Source organism: Mauremys reevesii, linkage group 1 (genome assembly GCF_016161935.1).
Source record: "Mauremys reevesii isolate NIE-2019 linkage group 1, ASM1616193v1, whole genome shotgun sequence".
NCBI lineage: Eukaryota > Metazoa > Chordata > Testudines > Geoemydidae > Mauremys > Mauremys reevesii.
Genome location: NC_052623.1, coordinates 344,676,259 through 344,703,937, shown reverse-complemented (window position 1 = coordinate 344,703,937; position 27,679 = coordinate 344,676,259). Strand labels below are relative to the sequence as shown.

At 45.2% G+C, this 27,679-nt stretch overlaps 1 protein-coding gene across 1 annotated transcript in view; it reads right to left on the bottom strand.

Annotated features, from left to right (window-relative positions):
* The window catches only part of FRMD4A (FERM domain containing 4A), a 273,747-nt gene that overhangs the window by 170,328 nt on the left and 75,740 nt on the right, over positions 1-27,679 (bottom strand). Inside the window, exon 2 of the mRNA XM_039519348.1 lies at positions 15,159-15,224. Within this exon, the coding sequence (XP_039375282.1) occupies positions 15,159-15,224 (66 nt within the window). The remainder of the gene's footprint in view (positions 1-15,158; positions 15,225-27,679) is intronic.

The following is a 27,679-nucleotide window of genomic DNA, read 5'->3' as shown; positions in this document are numbered from 1 at the left end:
TTTAGACACTCATTTTGGAAAATGTTGAGTTTTCTTTTTACTAAAAGTCTATACAGAATTATCCGCACCTAGCAAGTAGTGCCTCTAAGCCAGTGGTTTCCAACCTTTTTTCATTTGCGGACCCCTAAACCATTTCAAATGGAGGTGTGGACCTCTTTGGAAATCTTAGACATAGTCTACAGACCCCCAGGGGACCACGGATCACAGGTTGAAACCCCCCACTCTAAGAACTATGGCTGTACAAATAATAAATAATGATAATAATAGGAAAACCTATTCTTCAGTCAATCAAACAGGGATCGGCATGTCAGTAGTTCAGACACCGTAGTCTGTGACGCTGCTGCTATCACAACCGTGAAGCATTTGGGTCTTCAGGCAGTGACAAGACCTGTTAATTGTACCATCATCTTGGTTGAGCCTTTTAGGGTTTCAGGGGCTTTTTCGAATAACTAAAGTAGAAACAATCCTCCACCTCTCTGCTCCCTGCAGGTGGTGTCTTCTGTGTCAGGCATTTCTTTGTCGTAAATTCAGCTGTGATCCCACCTACAAACCACTTTCAGATGGAGGGGCAGCAAACACTCCAGAGGGCTGATCTGCACCGTGGCTGAGTTAGACAAGTGCTGGGGGCTTCAGGCAAAGCAGGCAGAGCTAGTACTAAGACCTGTAAAGCCCTATATCTAGGAAGTAGAAATAGATATAGAGCAGAATGAGGGACTATAACCAAACCAACCATGGCCTGACACTTTACTGAGTTTGTTTTCATCTTGTCCCCTTCGGACTGTCCTGTTAGTCACTGTAGTTGCCCCAGAAAAGGGTCAGAATTGTGGCTGGGAGTGGAGATGGCCCTCAGCGGCCCTGTATCTTGAAACGCATTCAGCCCATAACAATAAAATCTTTAAGAGCCATTGTCATATACTATCAAGTTAGCTCAGGCATGAACAACAGTTTCAATGAGATCATCTGCAGCTGAGCCGGAGAGCAACAATAGAAAATTCCTGACTCATCATCTGAGTGTTTCCAACCAATCATGAGCCAAGCTGTTTTCTCTCCTATGTAACAGTGTCCATTAAGTGTTGGGCATGTAATTATTAAAGCCAACTTGGTGTGTGCACATGGGTGTGCCTCAGCCATGCCATGTTAATTAGCTGAAACACAACATGATTTTGGGAGCTAACTCATCAATAGATGAATAGCAAATCCTCTGCTTTCCCCTCTCCCCGGAGCTATGAGTTTGGGGTAAAATGGTCTCGATTGCCAAACTCCCCCACCCCCATGCTTTTAGCATTGAAAATCAGAAACACAACCAGGTTAGGGAAATCCCTGAGCCCTCCATTTTTGCCCAATAGTAAGGCTGGCTGGAAAATTTCAACAATAAACAAAACAACAACAACAAAACCCAGAGAATTTTTTTCTCCATTATTTGACCAGCTCTAAATAATATCCCATCCCTTACATATATAGTATGAACACAAAAATATCCCTCCAGCGTATCTGCCTTACAACAGCTCACAGATAGCTCCACGGCTATATTATTTAGAATGCAATTCATTGTGGACAACTGATAATGGGGATATTGATTATGAGGGACCTTTGAAACCACATCTTCATTTCATTCCCAAGGAACAGAATGATTGTTGTCCCCTGACATATTTATTGTTATGAGACTCAGCGGTTATCTACATGGGACTACTCTCCACAGCTCCTAAACCTTACAGAATTATGATCGTGTCATCCGAAATGCACGCAGTGCTCACTTATAGCAGCTATATGTCAAAACAGGACAAGGCTAACACACACAGGGACTGGGTCTCCATCTCGGTGTAAGAAGCTGCTGCATTAAAAAAAGCCTACACCTTGGAAAACTGGGAATGTGTAATATTAAATGCAGGGAAAGTCTGGTCCCTGTGCGTCTGACCCCCTCCAGTTAATGTCCTAAGATACAAACTGGTCTTTGTTGTCCATTTCTCTCCGCTGCAAGGTCAGCCATAAACTAGTGGACTCATTTACCAGGGTCACTTGGTCCCCCGAGGGTTATTGCCCCCTGCCACTAGTAATTCCTCCTTCTGCTAATTCTCCTCCCATCCCCATGTCCTCCCCCTGGCAGTTCATCAACAAGTCTGGAGCAATCAAGTTATCCCTGCTGGGTTTCATTAATTACTAGCCTCCCATTTCTTAGTCTTAGTGGGTTTCATTTTTCTACCGCTGCCTGCCTGGCATGACCTTTGTAAGCACACAGATAGTTTGCATGGCTCTCCACTCATTTGTGTCCCCAGCTCATCTACTACCATGGCTCTGTGCCTCACACTTTACACCCTTTTCTAATCTGCCTCTCCACACTTATGTCCCTCTTACCCACTTCTGCAGTGATGCTCACACAGCAAACCCGGACAACTGGCAGAAACAGGCCCATCTTGTTCACCTTTCCCTAACCTTGGTTTGTCTGTTTCTGGCCTCAGAGTGTGTGCTCCCCGGGGCAGGGAGGGTCCCTTCTGGGGTGTCTGCAAAAGACCTCGCCCACAGAGGGCCCTGCTACAGACAAACACGCAACAGCCATTACCCACAGAAATGCTGGCCTGAAAACCACCCTGCCGCCCCACTGCTGGCGTTCAGGCTTGCGGCACTCCGAAGATCAAGCCTGATCAGGTTTGCCACCCTGTGAATTGCTGTAAGAAATTCCAGGCCTGATCCTCAGCTGGGGTAAGTCAGCCTAGTTCCACTGGCTTCACTGGAGTGAGGCCAGTTCACACCAGCCGAGGATGTGGCTCAGAGTCCCTGAGCCCTGTCAGAGATTTCTCCCAAGAGGTTCTCTTTTCTAGTCCCTCCCTGTCCCGAGCACCCTGTCAGCTTTATCTTCGCAACCACTTCATTTCTCTCTGAATGGCGGCACTTGCCTGTCTCCTCGCCACTCGCACTTCAGGCTGCCTTTCTACCCTCCCAGCCACTTATCATCTGAATTGCTCAATCCCATTGTTCACTTCTGCCCTTGCGTCGGTCCTTGGCTCCCTATTCGCCTTCCTCATTGCTTTGAATCGTTCCATTCCAGCTGCAGCTTCATTCTGCCCTCACATTATTCCACTTCATTTGCCCTTCAGTCGCTCTTCTCCCCTCTATCTCAGCCCCGCCGAGCCACCCAGCACAGGGTCCCCTGCTGTCTGCACCACTAGTTCAGCGCTCAGCGGTCTCGGTCTTTGCATAGCTTTTGTATTCTAACGTTCTGTCACGTGGTTTAATTTCTCTCCCTTTAAGATGTCTCTGACCCTCTTTCTGTTCAGACTGCTGCATTTCAAAATCCTCCAGAGCTTTCTCTTTAGGTTTTCAAAGCTCGACTTCAAAATACCAGCAAGATCCTAAAGTTCAGCCATTTCATTGCTGTCCTTCTGCCTTTTGGGTTTTCTCCAAAGATTTTACACATTAAGCCAGCTTAGGAAACTGGCACTGATGTTCTTGCTGCTTCTCCTGAACTGAATACTGTCCCTGCACTGGTACAAAGGGGAGCAAGAGGATGCAAAGATTCCTTCCCCGGTGCTACTAATGCCATTCAAGAGTATGCTGCATGCTCGCCAAAGGTGGTAGAGACCGCTCTGATGCAAGGACCCTGGGAGTTCCCAGGAAGAATTGTGTCTAACTCAGTTGGTGGGGAGCAGGCTCCAGTGGCTGAGAAGCCCCTTTGAACACCTCTTCACATAGCTTGAAGGATGCAGAACAGAATCTTGTCCCCAGTTTGGTTGCAAAAGAGAGTCATGCAAAATATTCCACAACGAAACTCAAAATCACATGAAACTTGTCCAGTTTGCATTTCATTACAGATCGGAGCCTCAGTCTAGGGTGACTGCACAGGTCTGTGACTCCACATTGGTGTATGGTTTCATAGTGGACTGGAATGAACCAAATCGATGGATCCCAACAACCCTTAATGTGGTGCGTATTCATCAATCTAGCTCAAATTTTCCAAATGTCCACTGGGCCTGTTTCGGTCTCACTGATGTGATGGCCAGAAGCTGGGACTGGAGGACAGGGGATGGATCACTCAATAATTGCCATGTTCTGTTCATTCTCTCTGAAGCATCTGGCACTGGCCACTGTTGGCAGGCAGGATACTGGGCTAGATGGACAACTTGTCTCATCCAGTACTGCTGTTCTTGTGGTGTGAATCTGGACTCATTACGGATATCAACAGAGCTACACCACATCCAAGTGGTGTAGGTGAGCAGAGAATCAGGCTCCTTCTAGCTCTAAAACGGGCCACAGCAAAACCCCAGATTGTCCTTCTGTCCTTTGGGTTTTCCGCAAAGATTTTACACATTAAACCAACATAGAGAACCAGCGCTCATGTACTTGCTGCTTCTCCAGAGCTGAATACTGTACCAATGCAGGGCCTGGCCAGACGTTCAGGTGGTCTAGATCCTGAACCGAATTCAACGTTGGCAGTTTGAGTAATTTCTGCTGAGTGCCAGGATTTCCAAACAGGTCAGTCCACCTTGGACCAGCGTGGCCTCTTTTTCCACCAGCTCTTCCGCTGGTGGGAGGTTTTTTGGTCCGGTTTGTTTGCACACTGGACACTGAGCTCAGTTTGTTTTAACTGTGGTGTATTCTGCACAGGAACCCAACCGCTGTTGTGAGATGGGTGGGACAGAAACAAATAACCTATAAACCACTGCTAAAGAGTAGCTAGAGCTTCTGCACACACGGTGCCTGCGTTAACAGCTAGGGACACATTCTGGGCACCGTTGGGCAGGTGTCCTGGGGCGGGGTTGGAAGACAGATTGCAGGGAGCCTCTTTCTACCACAACTCAGCAGTGCAGGAGGATGTTGATGCTACTGGGCCATGTGTGCAAGAGGGAGCGGCACACCTAGCAGAGCTCCCTCGACCTGATGATGTGGCCAGATGGTTTGGGGCGTAATCCGGGCTGCATCCCCCTGTGCAACTGCTACCACCTAGAAGCAGCCCCGGGAGAAGCACACACTATGGCAGTAGTAAGGCGCAGTGATATAGTGGTAAAAAAAAAAAAAAAGAGGTGACTAAACTAACCTAACCTAACCACCCTATTCCCCAAATGAGAAATGGGTAAGCGCTGTTTACCCGGGTTTACCCTTGATTCCCTACTGGTACGGGGTGTTTGTCAGTGCTCTCTCACTCACACATCCCTGAGGCAATTCACCTGCCACTGCCCTTGGCAGCGAGGCCAGTCACAGCACCACGTCTTGGGGACTATATGGCTTGTTCTCCTTCCCCATACCCCCTCACGACTTCAGCGGAGCTGCTCCCGATTTACACCTGCGTGATAGAGAGGACACTCAGGCCTTGCATCTCCGCCCCCATCAGGGCTGACCTGGCTGTAACACAGAGTCAGAATTTAGCCCTATATATCATTGCCCCAGGAGAGCACTGTGTTGCCGTCGGAGCTAGGGGAGGTGACAGTGGCCGCCATGCGCTGGGGAGGGGGACTCCAGACTCACATTCTCACTTTCAGACTTCGCAGCTCATACGCCCGTGCTTGGGCCCTGGTAGGCGACTTCTGGGGCGTGTCAATCACTGGCCTAGGAACACCGGAGGGACTCACAGTGATTGCTTTGCTGCATGAGGACAATTATTGTGACTCATCTTTCTCATTTACGGTCAAGGCAGTAGGGTGCTGAAGTTGCAGCAGCCTTGAAGCCGGTTCCTTTAAAGGGCCACTGACACTTCGACTCAGAACGTAGAATAACACCATAAAAGGGGAAAATAAGTGGGTGTGCATGGGGAAACACAGGAAACTCAATTTAAATATTGGAACTGTAGCCCAGGAGACTAGGAACCACTTCTGTTTTATCTGTGAAACTTTGGACAAGTCACTTAACCCATTCTGTGACTCAGTTTACCCCTCTGTGAGGCTAAACTGATGTTTGCCAGGCTCTTAGTGCTCACATGAAAGCCTCTATACACAGTGAGACACATTCTGCCCTGAGTAAGGCAGGTGTCCATCCTCAGGGGCTTAGTGGGTTTGTGCAGCCCAAACTGGTACCAGTCTGGTTAAAGCCTTTGCCAATTTCCCCCCTACAGACTCAGATAAAACTGTTGCCTGTTGAGACATTAACACAGTGCTACAGTCTATCATGAGCTCACACTGGCAAATCCCATTTAATTGGAACTCCATGGCCAGGAGGCAATGCTGAAAGGATTACAGGCAACACAAACGTCCTTTGGGAGAAGTTTCATTTGCTGGACATTTTTTTCTCTCTCTTATCACTGTGAGTGAAGTTAATGCTCACAGAAGATGCCAGATCCACAGCCCTGGAGACTTAAGCCCTCTGTTTATCCACAGAGCATGCCTGGCTGAGTCTAGTTCTGGAGAACTGTCTGGTGAAATGAAAAGTTAGCTCAGTTTCGCCCTCTCTACCGTGGGCCCCGCTCTGCTAGAACTACCGACTGTGGAGGTAGCTTGGTGATGTGGACATTCATCCAATGGAAATAAGCTCTAACCACTTCTCACATCAGAGGGCTCCAACACCCATCCATTGGCTCACAACTTAGAAAGTAGCTGTTGTTTATCTAGCACCAAAAAGTGCTCGGCACTTTATAGACGAGCCCACCAGCCCAGAGGATTCCAAATCTAAAGTCAGTGCACAGATGGACAGGATAGGGTGCAAGAGGCAAATGGGTTGAGCAGGACATTTTTGCACACGCGTTGTTCACTTTGAGAGCGTGTGTCCGTGTGTGTCTGTGTCGTTAACACTTCGGTGGAGGGAGGTTAGAAATGAAATGCACCATATATCCCATTATCAAATCTATGAGCCTCCCAGTCCCTGCAGTTTGCGTCTGCTGTAAACATTGGCTGAGCTCTGCATCTGGGAGGTTTGGAAACTATTCTTCCAAAAAGAAAGAATTAGCGGCTTAACACTTCAAGATGACAATTCTTTGAGCTGAAGTCAGATAACGGGACCAGACATCCATGGCAGAAGTGAAGACAACAGCAGTCAGTACTGGTGATTCAACTCTCACACAAAAAGCTGTATTTATGAACCCAACATGAAAAGCAGCAAAATGCCAATTACGTAAAACCTTAAATAAAGGGAAGCAAATAAAATTTGTGAGGCAAACCTTTCATGTGCAATGGGCAAAGGGTACACAGCAGCATGGAAATAGTAAATAACTAATGCAAAACAAGGCCGAGAAAGGGGAATGATTTGTATAAACCCATTATCCACAAGTAAGAAAGAAGATTCACTCACTGGAAAGGATTAACTGGATAAAGCCAAACATTTCCCTAAAAAACTTGCATTATAAACCACACACACATCAAACAGAAATGGAACAGTGAATGAATTCAAACGTAAGGAAGATCCAAGGAGCCAGGCTCTGCTGCTTCTCAGAAAGAAAACGTGGTCAAAAAAAATCTTATATAAACTCACCGTATGCAACAGAACATCAACAGGCGTTTATCAAATGAAACACATACCAAATGCAACTCCTTTCCATAATCCCAAATCCAGCAGGCTTTGGATTTCAGAGCCCCAGGAAGAGATTTTCATGCAATGATACTCTGCCTGGTTTATGATTAGAGCGTCTCATTTTTGCTACTTATCTGTCAAAACATTTTTTTTGTTTCTTTATCCCCAAAGCCCATTTTTCTGCTTTTTCTTTGTGCTGCAGCAAATAAAGCTCTGTGGCCACTAAAGTTGGGAGAAAACTGCAAAAACAGCACAGAAGTACCTCAGGGTCACTAGTTTGAATAAAAACAGCACATTGGACATGGTGGTATTTGCAACCGTACTTTGCTTAAGAGCCTTCTTCACACAACTCACAGTCCACCTGTGGAACTCATTGCCAGGGGATGTTGTGAAGGCCAAAAGTATAACTATGTTCAAAAAAGAACTGGATAAGTTCATGGAGGATAGGTCCATCAATGGCTATTAGCCAAGATGGTCAGGGACACAAACCCATGCACTGGGTGTTCTTAAACCTCTGCTTGCTAGAACCTGGAACTGGACGACAGGGGATCACTGGATAAATTGTCCTGTTCTGTTAACTCCCTCTGAAGCATCTGGTACCGGTCACTGTCGAAAGACAGAATACTGGGATAGATGAACCACTGGTCTGACCCAGTTTGGCTATTCCAATCTTCTTATGTTCTTAACCTCTTGTATTCACTTTCTGCCAACACTGCCACGATTCAATTTTAGTTCACAGGAATATTTGCAGAATATATTGTGAACATTCTCTTTGGGGAAGGCGCCATCTTTGTGGTCTGGGTAACACAAATAATAATAATCTGCATTTGCAAACATTCTCACATTGGAAATGATCCTGGGGCCATCTTGAGAATTATTTGAGGCTTTGGCAGTCCAATCAGGGTTCTGAAACATCACCACGTGACGTTGGTGAGCTATCACACACAGCCAAGGTCAAATACTCAAAGCAATAGTTGTGGCAAATTTCTCCCCTCCCTACTTGGGCTGAGGTATAGGCCCATCAACCATGTGTTGACAGACTTTGGACAACTAATTCGGAAGACGCCAAGTCGGATCACAGCTAATTCACAGACATAAAAAGAGGATACATTTGCCCAATAAATTCTTTTAAACAAATCATTCACCCTGCTCTAGAGGCCACCACTGCTTTCAGGCAACCGCATGGGCATGGCTTCAGGAACAGACCTCACTTTGGCTCCCAAATGGCACCCAGCTATCCAGTTTCCCAAGTTTGGCTGTAGGCACTTGGACAGCCCTGACATCTATTGCATCCAGCTGGAAAGTAGTACACATCCTCCTAGTCATATCTACCCCATTTCCCTCCCCAGATACATACGGTCTCCCTCCCTTCAAGCTGCAAGTTCCCAAACGCCTTCTGTAATAAGGGCGAGTGACACAGCCGTGCTGCTAAGAGACTGTTCTTTATTTCCTAGCTCCAATTATATGACAAAAAGACTAATACCTCCATTACTGTGGCAGAAGTCTCTCTCTCCACTGATTCCTGTGACCACTGTTAGACCATCACATGACAGTGACTGCTTGTCCTATGTAGCAACAACAGTTGCTAGGTAGAGGCAAAGCTTCCATCAGAGCTGGTGTTGCTGTGGAAGGCTCAAATTTTCATACAAGATTCACCATGGTTTGGGCCCTACCAAATTCACGGTCCATTTTGGTCAATTTCACGGTCATAGGATTTTAAAAATAATAAATTTCATGATTTCAGCTATTTAAATCTGAAATTTCCTGGTGTTGTAATTATAGGGGTCCTGATCTAAAATGGAATTTTGTGGGGGGGGGCAGGGGGGATTCGCAAGGTTATTGTAAGTGGGGGTTGCGGTACTGCTACCCTTACTTCTGCGCTGCTGCTGGTGGTGGCGATGCCTTCGGAGCAAGGAGCTGGAGAGCGGTGGCTGCTGGCTGGGATCCCAGTTCTGAAGGCAGAGCTGCCGCCAGCAGCAGCGCAGAAGTAAGGGTGGCAGGGTATGGTATTGCCACCCTTACTTCTGCACTGCTGCTGGCGGGGTGCTGCCTTCAGAACTGGGCGCCTGGCAAACAGCCACCACTCTCCAGCTGCTCAGCTCCGAAGGCAGCACACAAGTAAGAGTGGCAATATCACGAGCCCCCTAAAATAACCTTGTGAGCCCCCTGCAACTCCCTTTTGGGTCAGGACCCCCAATTTGAGAAACGCTGGTTTCCCCCGTGAAGTCTGTATAGTATCGGGTAAAAGCACACAAAAGGCCAGATTTCACAGGGGGAGACCAGATTTCACGGTTTTTCATGGCCGTGAATTTGGTAGGGCCCTAACCATGGTTAAAGGCAACAGTATTGCCATTCAGGCTGCTAGGTACCAGTGCTGGGGTGGATGAGTCTTTTTCATCAGATGCAAACACATAACAGTTAATCCTCAATTTAAACTCTGGCATAGGGTTACCCAGAAGTAAATCTTGCTTCTAAGTGGCATCCAGAAGCCCTAGATATGATGCAGAGAGCACTGTATTTAAACATTGTATCGGACACACAGCTTTCAGCTCAGCTATGGAATAACAGCAATACTTAGAATTTACATGGTCTTTTTTATCCAAGGATCTCGGAGCGATTGCCAGACGACAAGGGCCAGACTGTGATTCCCTTACTTACACTGAGTACCTGAGTACTTTAGTAATCTCACTGGAAACAAACGGGACTACGGAAGGAGCCAGGTGCTACTCAATCAGAATAAGGGTCTCACAATCTAGCCCCAAATAATCAAGCCTCAAGACCCCTGTGAGACAGGTGGTATCACCCCCGTTTCATAGACAGACAAATGTACAGGGAAGTCTTGTCTAAGTCTACAAAGAAAGTCAGTGGCAGAGGCAATAACTGATCCCTGCTTCCCAGCTCCTGGCTCTAACTAAAAGCAACCTGTTCTCTACATCCCTTTATGGATATGATGAGCCAAAGAATCAGTAAAATGCTAGAGAATTGGAAGTAAAGTGGAAGACTCTTTGAGGTCCTCAGATGAAAGGGGCTATATAAGCCCCAAAGTGTTATTCGCAGAGCTGGGTCAGGGCCGCCCGGGGGAGGGGGGGGCAAGTGGGGCAATTTGCCCCAGGCCCCGGGCCCCGCACGGGCCCCCACGAGAGTTTTTTGGGGCCCCTGGAGTGGGGTCCTTCACTTGCTCTGGGGGCCCCGGAAAACTCTTGTGGGGCCCGGGCCCCCGGAGCTTCTTCCGCTCCCGGTCTTCGCCAGTGGGGGGTCCTTCCGCTCCGGTGCTGAAGGACCCCCCACCGCCGAATTACCACCGAAGCGGGACCTGCCGCCGAAGTGCAGCCGGGTCTTCAGTGGTAATTCGGCGGCGGGGGGTCCTTCCATTCTGGGACCCGTCGCCAAAGTGCAGCCGGGTCTTTGGCAGTAATTCAGTGGCGGGGGGCCCTTCCGTTCCGGGACCTGCTGCCGAAGTGCCCCGAAGACCCGCTGCGGGGGCCCCCCACCGCCGAATTACCGCCGAAGACCTGGCTGCACTTCGGTGGCGGGTCCCGCTTTGGCGGTAATTCGGTGGCGGGGAGCCCCTGCTGCGGATCTTCGGGGCACTTCGGCGGCGGGTCCCGGAACGGAAGGACCCCCCGCCACCAAATTACCACTGAAGCGGGGGCCCCCTGCCGCCGAAGACCCCAGGCTCCCGGAATCCTCTGGGCGGCCCTGAGCTGGGTGAACTACTTGCAAAGATCAGTTATAAAGCAAATGTAATCCCTTTTTTCAGTCATTAATTTTCCATGATAAGACTTCTCACTTTACAAGCTGGCATGTTATTTGAAAATATCCAATGGATGGTTTTGCATGGCCCAAACCCAGCCAATGTGTCACCAGCAAACTATTTACTATGATTTACTGTGTTATTTACATCAAGTTATGATCATTGGTCATTGCCATTCAAACTCTGTGAGCAATCACTTCAGTCATATGGTGGCGGTTCTGCTTTTAGATTCGATGACTCCACAAGTCACCAAAAGTTTTAAGATGGCCTCCTGAACACTCACATATGCACCGATGGTTATGACAGTTTCTCTTTCCGTAAACTTTCTTGTAAACAAAATGTTGCTGGTAAGCAAGCAAATAAACAGAGTCGCCAATACTGCCCCAGCAAAACCATCAGTGATCTTCCCTGGTACACTCTGTGTACTTCCTGCAATATGCCTCTACCTGTCATTATTAAAATTGAGAACAGTGCCTCGTTAGAGCGATATTCATATAGGTTTGTTAATCTAGAGACTCTGGGTAACATTTCCAGAGGCTCCCGAGGGTACGTCTACACAGCTTGCTCAGGTTGAAAGACTTGGTTTTGTGAGGCTTGTGCTAGTGCTCTAAAACTAGCTGTGTAGACAGCACTTCAGAGCTGTGGATTGGGCTAGAGCTCGGGCTCTGAAGCCCATCCCCCTCCCTAGGCTTCAGAGCCTGAGCTCAGGCCTGAATCGCAACGTCAAAGTGCTGTCTACACAGGTTTTTTTAGAGCGCTAGCACAAGCCCGCAAATCCACACCTGTCAACCCCGGCTGGGAGGCTTGCTGTCATGGGCCACCGCAGGCTGTGTAAATGTATCCCCAAGTGACTTAGGAACCCAAGACCCAATTTCACAAGTGACTTAGGTGCTTAGGAGCCCAACTCTCATTGAAAGACACCTACATCCCTTTTGAAAATGGGACTTAGGTGCGTTTGAAAATTTTACCCTTTATTTTTTGTTGCCTACGATTTTTGAACCACCATCCAGAGTCACTTACAAATCAGTGCTGAAATGCATTTCCTGTGATTCAAACTGGTTCCAAAAGACCCCATTCATCTTCTCCCTGTTTGCTATAGCAAAGCAAACACTCATCCTGCCCACCCCAAGCTTATCAGCTGCCGGACATTAATCTGAGTGCTATGGGAAGTTTCATTTCCTGTTTCTAGTGCTGCTTGTAATGAGGCTAGTAGCATTTGTAAGAGGAAAGTCATTTTTCTAATTCTTATTATTAACCCTTTGGAGATCTCTGAGAGACATGGCAGAATTTCCAGAGGGATCAGCAGCTGCAATCAGGTTCTGATTTTCAAGAAAGCTCAGGTCCTGATTTAGGCACCTAATAAGTAGCCAGATTTTTCACAAGAATTTAGCACCCAGTAGCTTGCATTGGGAACATTTTTATCAGACGTTTCCAGTTTGGGGATTAAAAAACAGAAAACATTTATAAAAAACACCACCACCAAAATGGTTTTGAAAAAAAAAAACTTCTTTTTTGGTTTCTAATTTTTCGATGGGAAACTAACCTTTTCATGGGAAATTTTGATGAAAGCAAGAATGTTTTTAAATTTCCTGTGGAAAATAATTGGCATTTTCCTACCAGCTTGATTCTTTTGAAAGATCTACTCCTAATCGTGGGTGCTGAACACTTTTGAAACTCTGGTTCAGTTTCTGTCTCTCTGTAGCTATATAGTGGTATAGCTTCCTGACCAAGAAATGGGCATATTAGTGGAAATACGTTACCTTTTAGAAATGAATTCATTCTAGTCAACGAATGAATTCTACAAACTGAGCTAGCAGATCTATGGACATTAGGGAGATCCTAGCAGGGTCTGCACTTCATACACCTGTATGCCTGGATATTAAGAGTGTGCAGATGAAGAATATCTTGTCGGGTATCGATTTGTTATATGTGTTACTGTACCTTAAAGAGATGCTGCGTTTAGGTACTGATCCTGCCCAGTGTAGGTGGGGAGCGTTACACATGTAAGTGAAAGGTAAAATAGCGCTAACCAGGAAAGGAAGAGCAGGGGAACCCAGCCCTGTAGTAATGAGAGCTGTGCTGAATGGCTACCGAATTATTCCTGCTGAATAGCGGGTTCATGGCTAAGCAAGGGGCATGTATCTCAGCCATTCATTATCATGAGGAGGATCAAAGGTAAGCACAGATTTCCTCAGACATTCCTGCCACTCTCAGCCCACCCCCGGCCAATTTCATTACTCTGGGCAAGAGGACAGGTGTATGAGGGGGTGGGGCCGGAAGCTTATTCCCATTCAGTGTGGAGGCCATATGCTCACGTGTCGCCTCCTCCACTCACACGACTGCTATAGGCCAATCACCTCACCCAGCCTCCCGTGACCTGCTCAAGGACTTGCGGGACCAGGACCTTAGTCAGTAGGCAGTGAGCAGAAGGACCCAGAGGGTCCCTGGCAGGCGCAGGAGACACTGCAGCAGGTGGGTGCACACATGCTCTGTTAGTACCATCACATCACTTCATTAGCATTAGGATCTAGACCCTATAGGCTGCTGGCCTGTCCCCTCAGCCCAGCAAGGAGTGACACCATGCCCAGGGTCTGGGTCAGGCCCCTTTCCCAGGATTTCAGCTGTTCTTCTTCCACATCAAACTAGCACAGCGCATCAATCATCCCTTCCCCGAGCCCAGGGTCTTCTACAGGGGCGTCCGTCTGTCTATTTCACTCCACAGGCCGTTTGTCTGAGAGTCATGCCATGCTCCAGGACCTCCTGCAGGAGCCAGCCTGCTTCAGTAGCAGTCTCCCCTTGATCCGAAGGGCCAGCCACCCTGTGACAGGTCAAACCTGGGACCATACTGTGGTGGTCAGGAAATGCTCCCTTTCCTATGACATGTGCCATGAACTGTCAGCTCCTGCTTTTCTAGAAGGAGCTCAATCCTGACTGATGATGTACCTTCAGAATCCCCAAGCATACAGAGTGAAGCATCTGTACTAAGAACCTACCTCCCGCAGGCCCTCACAGGTCTTATGCAATTAAGGCAGGCTAGCCCAGAGATTTCCAACCTACTGCTGAGTGATCTCTCATCAAGCTGCAGGGGTTAGTTTGGGGGTCAGATTATGGGGGGTAGGGATGATGTTTTTGTACGGGTCTGTGTACAATAAAGCTCTGATCCTGACTGGGACCTCAGGGTGGTTACTCTACAATAGTACAGAAGAATCAGAAAAAGTAGCCAAAGATTTAAAACAGATATCTGGGAGATGTAAGTTCAAACCCCAGCAATCAGAAGAATGCAATAGCTCTAGTTGGACTGCACACATGTTTAAGGCATATTCATGAATCCCAATAGGTATATTCTGAAATATCTCCAAAGATAAATCACCTCTTACATTTCCATATGTTGCCTTTTATCCTGAAGCATGTACTATAAACCTAAACTGACATGCAAACTATGTATGTGCGGGTCACTTCACCCACGACTGAAGCACTGCCATCTCCGACAGCAGTTTAACATCACCCAGCGATGATTTAGGAAGTGAAGAACAGTGTGCGTGCAATTGACACTGCAGAGGGAATTTTAGGTAGGCAGAATGTTGTTCCTGGAGCTGAAATTTGGCCAGGACATAATGGTTAATGCCTCAGAAGGTGTCATGGGATTATTAAGGACCACAAGCGGCCCTGACTCTGGTTTTCCATCCCACCCAAAAGACAGTGGCCTCAGCACCATTTTGGAGCATTGATCGTGCTCTGACACAGAGTGAAGAGTGCCAGCTAATGAATCACTGCCAGCACTTCCTGCAGCACCCTGGATGTCTCCCATTCTCTAAAGTCCAGGCCCAGGTTGATGCTGCTTAGCTTGCAAGATCCAAGAGGATCCCAGCACAAAGTAGCCGAATAGCAGGGAGCTTGTTACAAGCCCAATTTACTTCATATGGCCCAGAATTCAGAGCTGTGGCAAATGCTGCCATCAGTGGAGACAATTTATTACCTGCACGAGAAGTTCCAGCTTCCTGTCATCGAGGAGGTGCACTTGACATCGGCGGCCCTCCGTCATCTGCAAGAGAGAAGCAAAGCATATTTCAGAGTGCTTCATTTACAGGCTTGGCAAACATTGAGAGCTGCCGCTAAAGCACTGCAGGCAAGCTCCCTCAAAGCCCTGTCCCAGCAAAGGGTTTCATTCCCTGGTTTCCCTTCCCTGGCACCAGGAAAGGAAAAAGTTGCATGAGACAAAGAAATAACACCCTACCGTCACTGAACAGCGTGGCTTTGACTCAGCTACAGAGAGTGGATCGCTCCAGCATGAAAAATGAGGCCAAGGTGCGGAGTGAACAAGAGAGACAACTAGTCCTGCACAGACTATGGGAGACAGCCCAGACGTTTCATACGTCTGCCCCCATCTTCGGTGCTTTGTTTGGCCACCAAGCAGTGCCAGGGGAAACTTCTGTACAAGTTACAAGGAAGTGGTTGGTGCATCAAAGCAAAGATTCAACCATAGCTGAAATAGTTTAAAGGCTGGCAGATCAACTTCTTCCATGGTATAACCCTACTGAATTCACTGGTGTTACACCAGGGATAAATTTGGCCAGGATCTTTCCCACCTGTGCTCATCTACACTAGAAAGTTGCACCAGTTTACCTACACCGGTATAATTAAAATGGTACTACACCCTCAATGTGGACACAGCTATATTGATATAAAGGTGCTTTATACAAGAACAGCTATTCATAGACATCATGATACCACTAACATTTAAGTGTAGACCGGGCCTCTTCCAAACTCATGTAGACTGTGGCTGCATTGAAATACATGAGAGTACTTCCATGGAGTCAGGGAAGCTTCTCCATGGCCAGCCGGGAGTTTTACAGAGTGCCCCTGTGGACAAGCCACTATGGCCAAGAGTGTGAGATCTCTATGCACTGTTAGGCATTCAGAATCCGATTCAGCAAAGCACTGAAACACATGCATAACTTTAGACATGGGAATAGTTCTATTGGCTGTTGGTGGCACTTGTGCCTAAGCCATGTAGGGGCTTTTGAAACTTCCAGTCCTGTATCATACAGACACTCTCAGGGACTAAGGCAGTGGCTTGGCTGCTCTCTTTAAAGTCAAGGCAAGTCATGCAGGGAAAGCCTCCTAGCAGCACTTTCCAAGTTGACTTGTTAAGGGTAATGCAGAATTAAGAATATTCTTATCTTAGGGCCAAGGCAGATTTCTGTGTATTGAGAGGATTCCATATACACTTCAATAATATTTCGTGCCCTGACAAGCTCTGTAGGTGTTGCTGAAACAGAATCCTCAAGTGAGCCCGGAGTGAGCTACAATCTCCCCAGGATGCAATCTTCACAATGCGCCTGAGGTCTTATACCTGTAAAGCAGACCCTTCCTCCAGGACTAGCTCAGCTCTACGTGTGGGAGATAGCAGAGCTGACTCGAAGTTCAGAGGTCTGAACCACAGCGACCGGGCCCAATAGGTTAACCAAGGACAGCTTTGACTTTAGACCGTGTTATCAGGATTCCATGGGCTAAAAACCACACCTTACTCCAATTTCACAGAGCACTCTGCAACGTTCAGCTCCTAAAGGTGAGCTTTATAATCGGCAATATTAATCAAAGGCACCTTTTCTTTTCAGTTACCACCAACCCATAAGATTTACCACCCCAGGCATGTACAAACATCACTGAAAACCCTGCAGGCTTTGTCTGTGTTGCTAGTTATACCAGAATGTCTTTTGAATACCAACAATGCCAACTAATTCCTGTTTCTTAGGCGCAATTGGAGCTCTGGCATTCAACTCAAAGAAAATCCTTTGTAAAACAAGACTTCTCATAAATGTCAATTGGTTACCGCCATGGCTACAAACTGTCTTGCTACAAGATATTTCTCTGGTAAGTAATGGCATGCAAAATATTGCTCTACATTGGTTATGTTGCCTGATGAGTGAGATGTGCTCCATAAACCCTGTTTGTATTTAAATGGTTTTCAACTCAGCTGTAAAAATGCGCTCCAGGCTTGCCATTTAAGGCCTCAGACAAGAAGGAAATGTGTGTGTCCATAGCACTTCTTCCCCATAGATCTCAGAGTGCCTTATGTAGTATTCCTGAGCAAGCAGGAACTCTCAGGTTTTAGCAAAAGGATTTTATTTAACTGTGCCATCAGCAACTTAATGGAGGAGATTGGATTCAATGTCTTACTTGGAAAACTCCAAAATAGCCTGTCTCCATGTCTCTCTCTAGCCTATTTCCTGTCCAATACCTGCAGGGTCCACAAGATGGGGCTATGCCACATCTAAAAAAGGTGGAGAAGGATGTATATCCCAGTTTTACCTGTTCAATTAATTGAGGCAGAAAACAGGTAAGGGACTTACTCAGGGCCACACCTTGAAGCAGTGGCAGAGACGGAAACACAGTCCAATTCCCCTGACTCTCAGTGCTGTGTATAATCTACTAGATCACAGCAGCACTTTTTAAAATGAGAGGGGTTTTTGTTTTTTAAATGTGCAGATATTTTCGGGCTTTGCACTATCATAGCTCAAAAAAAGGCTCAGTTTTCAACTGGAACTTTATAGCTTCCTGCTCCTTAATTTTGTAACTTCGTAGTAGGTTTTGTTTTAGGTTTAGGTTTTCCCTAACGCAAACAGATGGTCTCCTGGAATTCAAAAATAAGTTAAAGATATTGTGCATGACACAGAATCTCAATTAGGTGCAAAGTGTTGTGCATATTTTGATCACTTGCAGAGATGGAAAAAATGTAGGAAAAGTTAATGATCTTTGGGTTTTGCAATACTGCTTATCACCAGAGCATCTGAGTAGCTTTCATGTTAGACTGGCAATTGCAAATTACCTAGCAGACGCCAAGGGATATGTAATAGTTTATATACAGTATGATCACATACTATATATATCAGGGTGGATTGATTTTAAATGAAGGCAATGCAAATCACAACTTTAATCATGATTTAAATTACCCCATGACAAGCCACCATTTAACTAATTGATTTTAATCAAGTTTTCCTTTTGCACTTCAGTTCTTTTCTTAAGAAAGGTGCATTCTCATTGGTTGATATAATCATTCAAACTTGTTAATTTACAACAAAATAGAGCATTTACACTAGATTTGACACACCATTTTGCTACCTAGGAAGTATACTAACTATACTCATTTATATAAGCAACTATGTAGCTTAATATTCTCAGATGCTTATTAAGTGTCGATTTTTAGTATGTTAGAAAATGATGAATGATATATTGCTTATTTACTAGATCAAGGGTCCCCAATGCAGTGCCCACGGGTGCCATGGCGCCCACCGGGGCATCTATCTGCGCCCGCGTACTGGCTGGCAGACCAGCATCCGCCGAAATGCCGCCAAAAAGCAGCTGATTTTCGGTGGCATTTTGGCAGTGACGCCTCTTGACGTTGCTGCTTCTCGGCGGCATTTTGGCGGATGCTGGTCCGCCAGCCACGGTCTTCGGTGGCTCGTCGTCCAGCACCCGCCAGACAAAAAAGGTTGGGGACCACTGTACTAGATAACCAACTTTTTGCTCCTGCTTTGTGTCAAACTACAGCATTAGGGTGGTACCTGGAATTTAATTGAACACACAAAACAGCATATAAAATGCATTTTTATTAAAGAAAACAACCTAAAGTGTTTTGGATACATAAACTTTTCTTATGAAAACATGTTTCACATTACAACGAAATGATTTATTAAAAAGAGGGATTAACTGTAGTCAGTGAATTACACTGATTATTTCAGGTCAGCCTGGGAAAATTTTCAAATATGCCTAAGTGAAAGTGGCTGGAGCTTAACTTCCTATTTGCCTACGTCTCTTGAAAATGAGACAGTCTCCTAAGTTACTTAGGCTGACCTACTGCGCAGTATTTATAAAGCTTGACCTCAAAAGTTAGCTGATTTCTCCCTTGATTCTTTCTTTATATAGAAAAAGCAGGTTTTAACTCAAAGTCTTTGACAGAGGCTCCTGAATTCAGCATCTTTATTTTTTATTGAAATATTTTAAAGGGATTGTAATAAGTCTAGGCCTTCACACATTTTGTATTAAATTCAGATTTTAAATATAAACCTGTTTAAAATTTAAAAAAATATATAATTTAAATAAAACCAAAAAAATCTGATTTTGATTTTGTCAAAAAAATTCTCAATTTTTATCCATCCTGACCTACATGTGAAGAGCTCATGCACAAATTTTATAGTGTCAGTAGATTCCTATGCTTCATATTGCTTTTGAGATTGGAATCACAGTGTAATGAACTGGCTAATGGGCATGGGTACTGCTGCCCTCTACTGGGCAGAACCAGAACTTTTCAGCTGACTGCCATAGGCCTTTTATTGTGACCGCAAATGGAGATTTTCCTTGAGCTCATAAGGAAAGGAGGATGTGGAGCAGGAGGAGCTGAGTTCTAGTCCTGCTGTTGTCTTGAAATTCAGTGTGGCTGAGATGTGCAGCACTGTGAAGTTGCTACATGCCCAGAGATTTCTTACAGACTTTTCCTTAAAGATCAGGATCCCAGGCTAAGTGTGTTATGTGGTTTTTCTTTCCTCTGAAGCAACAGGTACTGACCAGTGAAAAAGGCAGGACTACCAGACTAGTTATCAGCTAAGACATTATGGCAATGCCCATATTCTTGCTTGTTTCCAATTCCACAAGGGCACCTGCTCACACTGAAAACTATTTTCCAGCAACAAAGTAAAAGAAGCTCTATTGTGTGTTGGAGTGAGAAGCAGGAGCGTTTCATGGCACCGCAAGAGAGAACTGATCCAGCACATTCTGGCTGCACTGAGGCTACTGCGTCTGACTCTCGCAAAGTTGCAATGCCACAGTGTCTGCTCCATTGGGCCGGTGCCTCCATGGTCTCTCAGGAGATGAACCAAGGAGCAGCTTTGGATTGTCACATAACAAGAGAAGAGAAATCAATGGCAATGCTCAACAGATGGAACCAGGGAGCAGGAGGTCACTAACCATTAACAATTGCTCAGCAGCAGAAGCGTTTGATGGGAGATCCTGCAAAGAGTGGCACAAGGTCTTTAAACTCCATCAATAAGATCTTGCTACTACGAGAGGGGCACAGGGGAGCTCAAAGCAGAAAGGGAGGGTGGGGATTTACTTTCCCTTAGCTACTAAAAGCATCTGGAGTATTCCAAGGGGGAAGGAGAAGAAGATTAAGAAAGGGAAGATTATGGGTAGAAGACAAGTATGCCTGATGGTGAAGGAAAACATGTCTGAGCATAAGAAATTGTTCATGAACAGGGATCCTAGAAATCCGTTTGCCGCGGAAAAACACCGAATTTGCATTTTTAGAGAATCTTTAGTTTTTACATTTTGTGAAAGAATAAAAACATATATAGTAGAACCCCATTTATCCGAGCTTCTGTTATCCAGCTCTCTGGATTAACCAAACTGGGCCTGACAGCCCGAGCCCTGGGCAGCAGGGCTAGGGCTTCAGCTGAATTGCAATTCTATTAATTTTATTTTATTATAATGATTGATGGCACTGATAGGCTTCGAATGTGCTTCAAACATTATGTTCAACTGACACCTATATGTATTATGGCTAGGGAAACTAAAGTTCAGCATTTCATTTTAATCACGGAAAAACACAGATTCTTACGTTTTTTTTATCAGAGAATTTTGGGGGGTTTTTTTATCATGGAAAACTAGGATCCCTGTTCATGAATACTTCAAAGCTGAGCCTTTTTTTGAGCTATGATAGTGCAAAACCAAAAATATCTGCACATTTAAAAAACAAAAACCCCTCTCATTTTAAAAAGTACATTCTGAGCTGGGCAGGAAATTATGCTCCGGAGTGTCATTGGAACACTGTAAGATTTATTACTTTCACACTCAGTTCAAGAGTTGTACCTGCTGCTTGCTAGGGAGAGCATCTGTTTGGATTTCATTAATTTGTGGCAGTGCTTTAGGCTCAGCTCCTCCGAGGTATTTAGGCTTCTAACTTCCAATGGATGTTGGGAGCCTGAATACTTGGATGATCTGTGCTTTTAGTGCCTATGGATTAGCAGGAGTGTTGTAAGCAAGACCTGAGAAGTAATTCTTCCACTCTACTCAGCACTGATAAGACCTCAGCTGGAATACGGTGTCAAGTTCTGGGCACCACATTTCAGGAAAGATGGGGACACATTGGAGAAAGACCAGAGGAGAGCAACAAAAATTATTAAAGGTCTAGAAAACATGACCTATGAGGGAAGATTGAAAAAAATGGGTTTGTTTAGTCTGGAGAAGAGAAGACTGGGGTGGTGGTGGGGGGAATGGAAATGATAACAGTCTTCAAGTACATAAAAGGTTGTTAGAAAGAGGAGGGTGATAAATCATTCTGATTATTCACTGAGGACAGGATGAGAAGTAATGGGCTTAAATTGCAGCAAGTGAGATTTAGGTTGGACATTAGGAAAATCTTCCTGTCAAGGTAGTTAAGCACTGGAACAAATTACCTAGGGAGGCTGTGGAATTTCCATCATTGGAGGTTTTTAAGAACAGGTTAGACAAACACCTGTCAGGGATGGTCTAGAACAGTGGTATATAATCTCTGAGGCAGTGTGGTCTAGGGGGCAAAGCATTAGACTGACACCTAGGTTCAATTCCTGGCTCTACTGCTGGTAGGCTAGGTGACCACAGACAAGTTACCGCACCTCTCTGCCTCAGTTTTGCCATTTGTAAAATGGGGATAATTATACTGACCTCCTTTGCCAAGTGCTTTGAGATCTAGGGATGAAAAGTGCTATGTGAGAACTACATACACATTTGTTCATCCCAGAGTATTTCATCACAGCAGAAAGTAAATTCCTCTTAAAAGTTACTTGCTGACTCTTAGATCTTGGCCTTTTGCATTAAGGAAAGATTTTCTAGCTACCTTTGTTTGACATCAACATAAAGCTTTAAATCTTATTTAGCGACGGCTGGCCAAATATTTACATAGTGCGTTTCTGAGGAAAGTATTACGTAGAGAGGCTGGTAGTTGTTTTGCACTGTTATGTGAACCATTTTAGCAGCTCACCTCTTTTCCATTCATCTGGACTCTAACGCCAAACACTAGCTCCGAGAGTCCTACAGACTGTCCCCATCATACCCTGGAAGCACACCCGAACACTCTGTTAAATTCTGGTCACAGGTCAGCCTGCCAGTAAATTACCAAGAGTGTGCACTGCTCACAGAACTGTTGAATCCAACACAAATAATGTTCTTTAAAAAAAGAAACAGTTGCAAAGTGATCCCCTTTCAGCTGCTCTTCAAAAAAAAAAATCCTGTAGGTGAAAACTGCCACACTAAATAACTCAAAGGCACAAAATGCAAATGCTATCTACAGTGGCAGTTCTATAAATATCCCTGGCACATTTCATTAGCAGTTGACTGCAGAAATAAAGAGGATACAGTGTATTCTTCCGTGACTCAAATAAAAAATTATAATTGGAAGCAGAATATTTCCTAAATGCTTGCTGCATGTACAGAAGGTAATTACTGTACTGAATACACAAAAACCTGTCACCGGAGCCTGTTGTTTGGACAGATCCATTGAAGGAAAGAGGAAGGAGAGATTGATTCCTTGATTAAAGGGATACTATTGGCTTAAAAATCATACTCCTGTCTGAAAACTTTTAACTGACTGGTGGTACTGGGACTCCTAAATTGCTAGATCTGGAAGAGATGAGAGAAAAAATATGTTGGTTTACTTTGTGCTTTTACCAGCACTTTGGCCCTAATTCAAGAAAGCACCTCTGTGACAAGATGGACAGGTGCTCCACACACCCCAGCGTACAAGGGGTTAACCCAGACCCCTGCTTGTCACATGGCTGACTGGCATAAGGATATAAAAGTAGAAGGGAAGTGACTACCTTGGGGAACAGTGCAACCTTCCCCTCCCAGCTGGCTAAGAAACCAGAAAAGTCCCAGGCCTTTGAGGTCTATTGTTCTGAGTGACTTGTTTACTTCTGGAATCCTTTGGTTTTTGACTTATTAAAAGAAAGCCCTGAGAAAAAGGACTGAGAGTTATTCACCTTCCCCAGCCAGTGGGTCGGCCCACTGGCCTACAATCCCTATTAGGGAAAACACTTACACATGTGTTTAAAGTGAGGCACGTGTTTACATGCTTTTCAGAATCAGGGCCTTTGTGCATAGTCATTTTCTCTGCTTTGTACAGTCTGTTAGTCAGCCATTTGCCCCTGCTGTTTGTATGGATCTTTCATGTAGCACCAGGGAAGAGAAGAAACATTTTCAAAAGAGAGGAAAAAGTGACTGCAGAACTAAAAAAATTGGCACAATTGGAAATACTTCTATCACTTAGGGTTTATCGCACTAGTTGATTGTGTCTCTGATGTCTGTAAACTGCTCTGAGATCCCCCAACAGAAAGCAGTACAGAAATGCAAAGTATTGTTTTCATATTTGTTCTATTATTATAAAATACCTAGGATCTTTGGTAGAAGAGGCTAATGATGATTAGGAACTGGTGACCTAAATAATATTTTAGCAGCAAGTCCTACAGAGTCCCGGTGCCATTTTGGAGTAAGAACACACTAAACCCAGGGGCACTCTGTGGGTTAATCTTCTTTCATTCACAGCTATTCATGCTGTTCTTCTTTACCAAGAATGCTATTCAGCAGCCTGTGCTAGAAGTGGTTAATTATAAGCCTTGTGGTTCTTCCCTAGGAAGGATGATGATTTTAGTTCTCTAAGCCTTGTCCTCAAGCATTTGCCATCTACTAAAAGTCTTTCTGTAGCAGAACTGACTAGGATCTATGGCACCCCTTTAAAGCAATGGCAGCAATGGGCAGCATCCCCTTTAAAGTTAACGACAACCTTAACTTTGGAGCCCTGGCCATAGATCCCTGACAGATATCCCAAATTTCATACATTTCTAAAGTGCCACAGCAGAGAGATACACACGGGTGACAGACATAAAATTAGATATGAGCTCATAAAACACGACAGTGTTGAATGTTCCTAGTGTCCTTTAAAGCTGAATATAGGTAAATAGTTAGTAGGGAAGATGCCAGGCACTGAAAAATATGGAGTATTGTTCCTGGTTTTGTAGGCTATATGCAACTTATGTGTAATGCAGATGGCTTCGTTTGTGCAGCTTTTTACGTCAGTTCTTAACGGTAAGAAAAAAAACCCACAGTGAGATTGTGTGTTCCATACACTGAGACCATTACAGCCCAGACCAGGGGCGTGACCTCAAATTGGTGAAGCTTCAATTACAGTTCTAGCCCTTTAAAATTCATCCTCTCCTGCAGGAAGGGCATGGTGGTGGCGTGGCTATAAACAGGCCTTCAGTGTTATTCAGTGGACTTCACCTGGCAGGGCTGGGCATCCTCTGGCACAACAGGAAGCATTTTAAAGGGCCGGGAATGCAGAATATTTCAGACATTTCTGTGAATATCAATGCCAAGAAGATAGCAACAAATAAGAGGGAAGAGAGACCTATAACGAAAATGAGTAAGTGATTAGTTAGGAGGATTGACTTCTTGGGAGGAAAGATTAAAACACAAAATATGTATAGCCTAAGGGGAATAACTTCACTGTCTGCAGGATGGGAATAGCAACAAGGGGAGAAATTATTATGGGCTCTAAGTGGAGTTAAATAGAAATAACGGGATGAAATTAAACAAAGAGCAAATTTAGACCGAATCCCAGGAGTGACGTGTTCCCTCGCCTGAGCGTGCGAGTGTCCTCTGTCCCCAGCACTTCCTCTCTACACCTCTCCTTACGTTTTGAGCAATACTGCCCCAGGAGCTGCTGAGTTCACTGTTTTACCTTGACAGCTGCCAAAAGAAGTCTTGACCAACGGATGGATCCTTTTCTTCCTAACGCGGGAAGGGCACCATTTGTGTCTATGGGACTCAGGGCGTGTCTCCACAGGAATTGCAAGACGCGACTGCAGCACATGTGAGCACCCCCAAGCTAGCCGTGACTGAGCTAGCTCATTAGCAATAGCACCGTAGCCGTGGCAACACGAGTGGCAGGATGAGCTAGCTGCCCAAGTTACAGTACTGCCTGGCACCGTGGGTACGTAGGCGGGAGGTTACTCCATGCGGCTGCGGCTATGCTGCTGTGTTTTTAGCAACTAGTTGGATCAAAACTAGCTTGGTGATGCTGTCCCCATTGCAGTGTACACACACTCTGCGGCTCCCAAGGCACTTACACACTACTGAGAATCTTCCCCAAGTGATTTTCTGCACAGCTTGTTTCTTCCACAAACACCAAGGGACGTAAAGGCCCAGATTCAACAAAGCATGTGCTTACACCCTTTTCTTTTTGATAGGCCTTGCTGAATCAGGGCCAAGTGAACTTTCTCCGTCTGTCTCCTTATACCCTTATGTCCGTTTACAGTACAATGCCGAGATTCTCAAATGGGAATACCCACGTCTAAAACTCAAACTACTTAGTATTTGACCATGTAGTTAGAATAGATTCTTGGTCTGACACTGTACTTTTAGCTAATCAGCGTACGACCCAACAGACTTCTGGATCAGCTCACCAGTGGTATATGTTTGAGAAACGCTGGCCTCAAGGGCCTACTTTCAGCAGTATCCTGAGATAAAGAATTTCTTTCCTGGACATGCCGGTTTCCTCACCAGAATGATTGCTATGTTGTTTTATGTCACTGATCGCTTTCCTCTCTGAAAATAATAAGTGTCTATATTCTTTTGAAAAACAAAGGAAACCTGGACATTCTACTCCCCTTTCTTCCTTTCACAAATCCGACATTGTTTCAAAGCATCGAGGTATTTCAATATTTATGTTTTGCCATTTCAATTATTTCACCCACCCACCCTTCAAACAGACCGCGCCTAGGAAAACAGGTTGTGTGGCGCATTTTAACAACACCCATTTCCAAACACTAGTATAGCGAGAGTTTAACCCCTTTAAGGCAAGTTAGTTAGCCTCGGTTCCAGGGCTAGGGTGGACCATGAACAGCTAGCATGTTTTTCATCATGACCTATTTTCTTAGTCTGAGACATGGCCAAAGAGTCATTGGTCACAAGGTCAGAGGTCTCAAATGCTGCTCAGTTTGCAAAATACTCTGCATTTGGGTGAAAATGCTTCTTTCTTCCCACCTGCATGGCTCCTTACCATATAGGCTTTCATTCAGCAAAGCAGTTAAGCACATGCTTAACTTTAAGCACATGCTTAACTTTAAGCACCCGTTCAAGTCCATCTTGCAAAGTTAAGCATGTGCTGAAGTGCTTATCTGGATCAGGGCCTTGCTGCCCATCCAACTTTCCTTATGGTTGGATCTGGGAAGTGTTTGTTGCTCCTGTCCGACGTCTGTACTTTTAATGTAACTGTGACAAGCACCTCAAGACGATAAGAGCTATAGAAATGGAATAAATAATAAATAAATGAATGATCTATCCCATCAGGACACCTGCTCCACCCTCTGCCAGTTCAGGATTGTTCCCTGCAGTACATCTTCCTAGTGGTTTGTCCAGACTAGGTTAAAATGAGTCAAGTGATGGGGCTTCCATCACGTCCCTTGGGAGACTATTGCATAGGCTAATAGATCTAATAGATCAGTTTCTGCCTAGAGCTGACTGCAAGTGCTGCTAATAGAGGGAACCCTGAAGTCACTCAGAATGTTCTGCTCAGCGGCTTGTGACTCCTGACTGCGAAGTTGACATGTTGTGTGTACCGAACGCCGGGAAGTGGCTTTAGGTGTCTTGGAAGGCACTTGATCAATGTGCCAGCTTAACACAGAAATGTAAAGAGCAAATGCTACCAATGCGCTGCTTTCTGCATTCATTGCAAATGGGGGGTGGGCGTAGTGTCTCACTACGTGTTTGTACAGTAAGTGACAATGGGCCCTGATCTTGCTTAGGACATCTAGACACTAATGTAATAGAATTAATAATAAATCCTTTTCTCTGAAGGTCTCTGAGTAGCTCTTGACCTCTTCTACGGCTGACTTAATTCTTTTTAACAAATCATAAAAAAAAATCTAATCTTTTTGATGTCACCGGCCTTTCACCTCATCATGTTTTCCACAAATGTTTCCAGTAGAATTCCTTTGTGGATGTGGATGTGGGCGGTAATTTTTACAAGAGACCAAACCAGCCTAATGAGAAAATGTTTGCAGGAAGTTTGGCTGAATTATACAGGAGAACTGGACAATATTGTGTCCAGTTCTGGGCACCGCATTTCAAGAAAGATGTGGAGAAATTGGAGAGGGTCCAGAGAAGAGCAACAAGAATGATTAAAGGTCTAGAGAACATGACCTACGATGGAAGGCTGAAAGAATTGGGTTTGTTTAGTTTGGAAAAGGGAAGACTGAGAGGGGACATGATAGCAATTTTCAGGTATCTAAAAGGGTGTCATCAGGAGGAGGGAGAAAACTTGTTCACCTTAGCCTCTAAGGATAGAACAAGAAGCAATGGGCTTAAACTGCAGCAAGGGAGGTTTAGGTTGGACATTAGGAAAAAGTTCCTAACTGTCCGGGTGGTTAAACACTGGAATAAATTGCCTAGGGAGGTTGTGGAATCTCC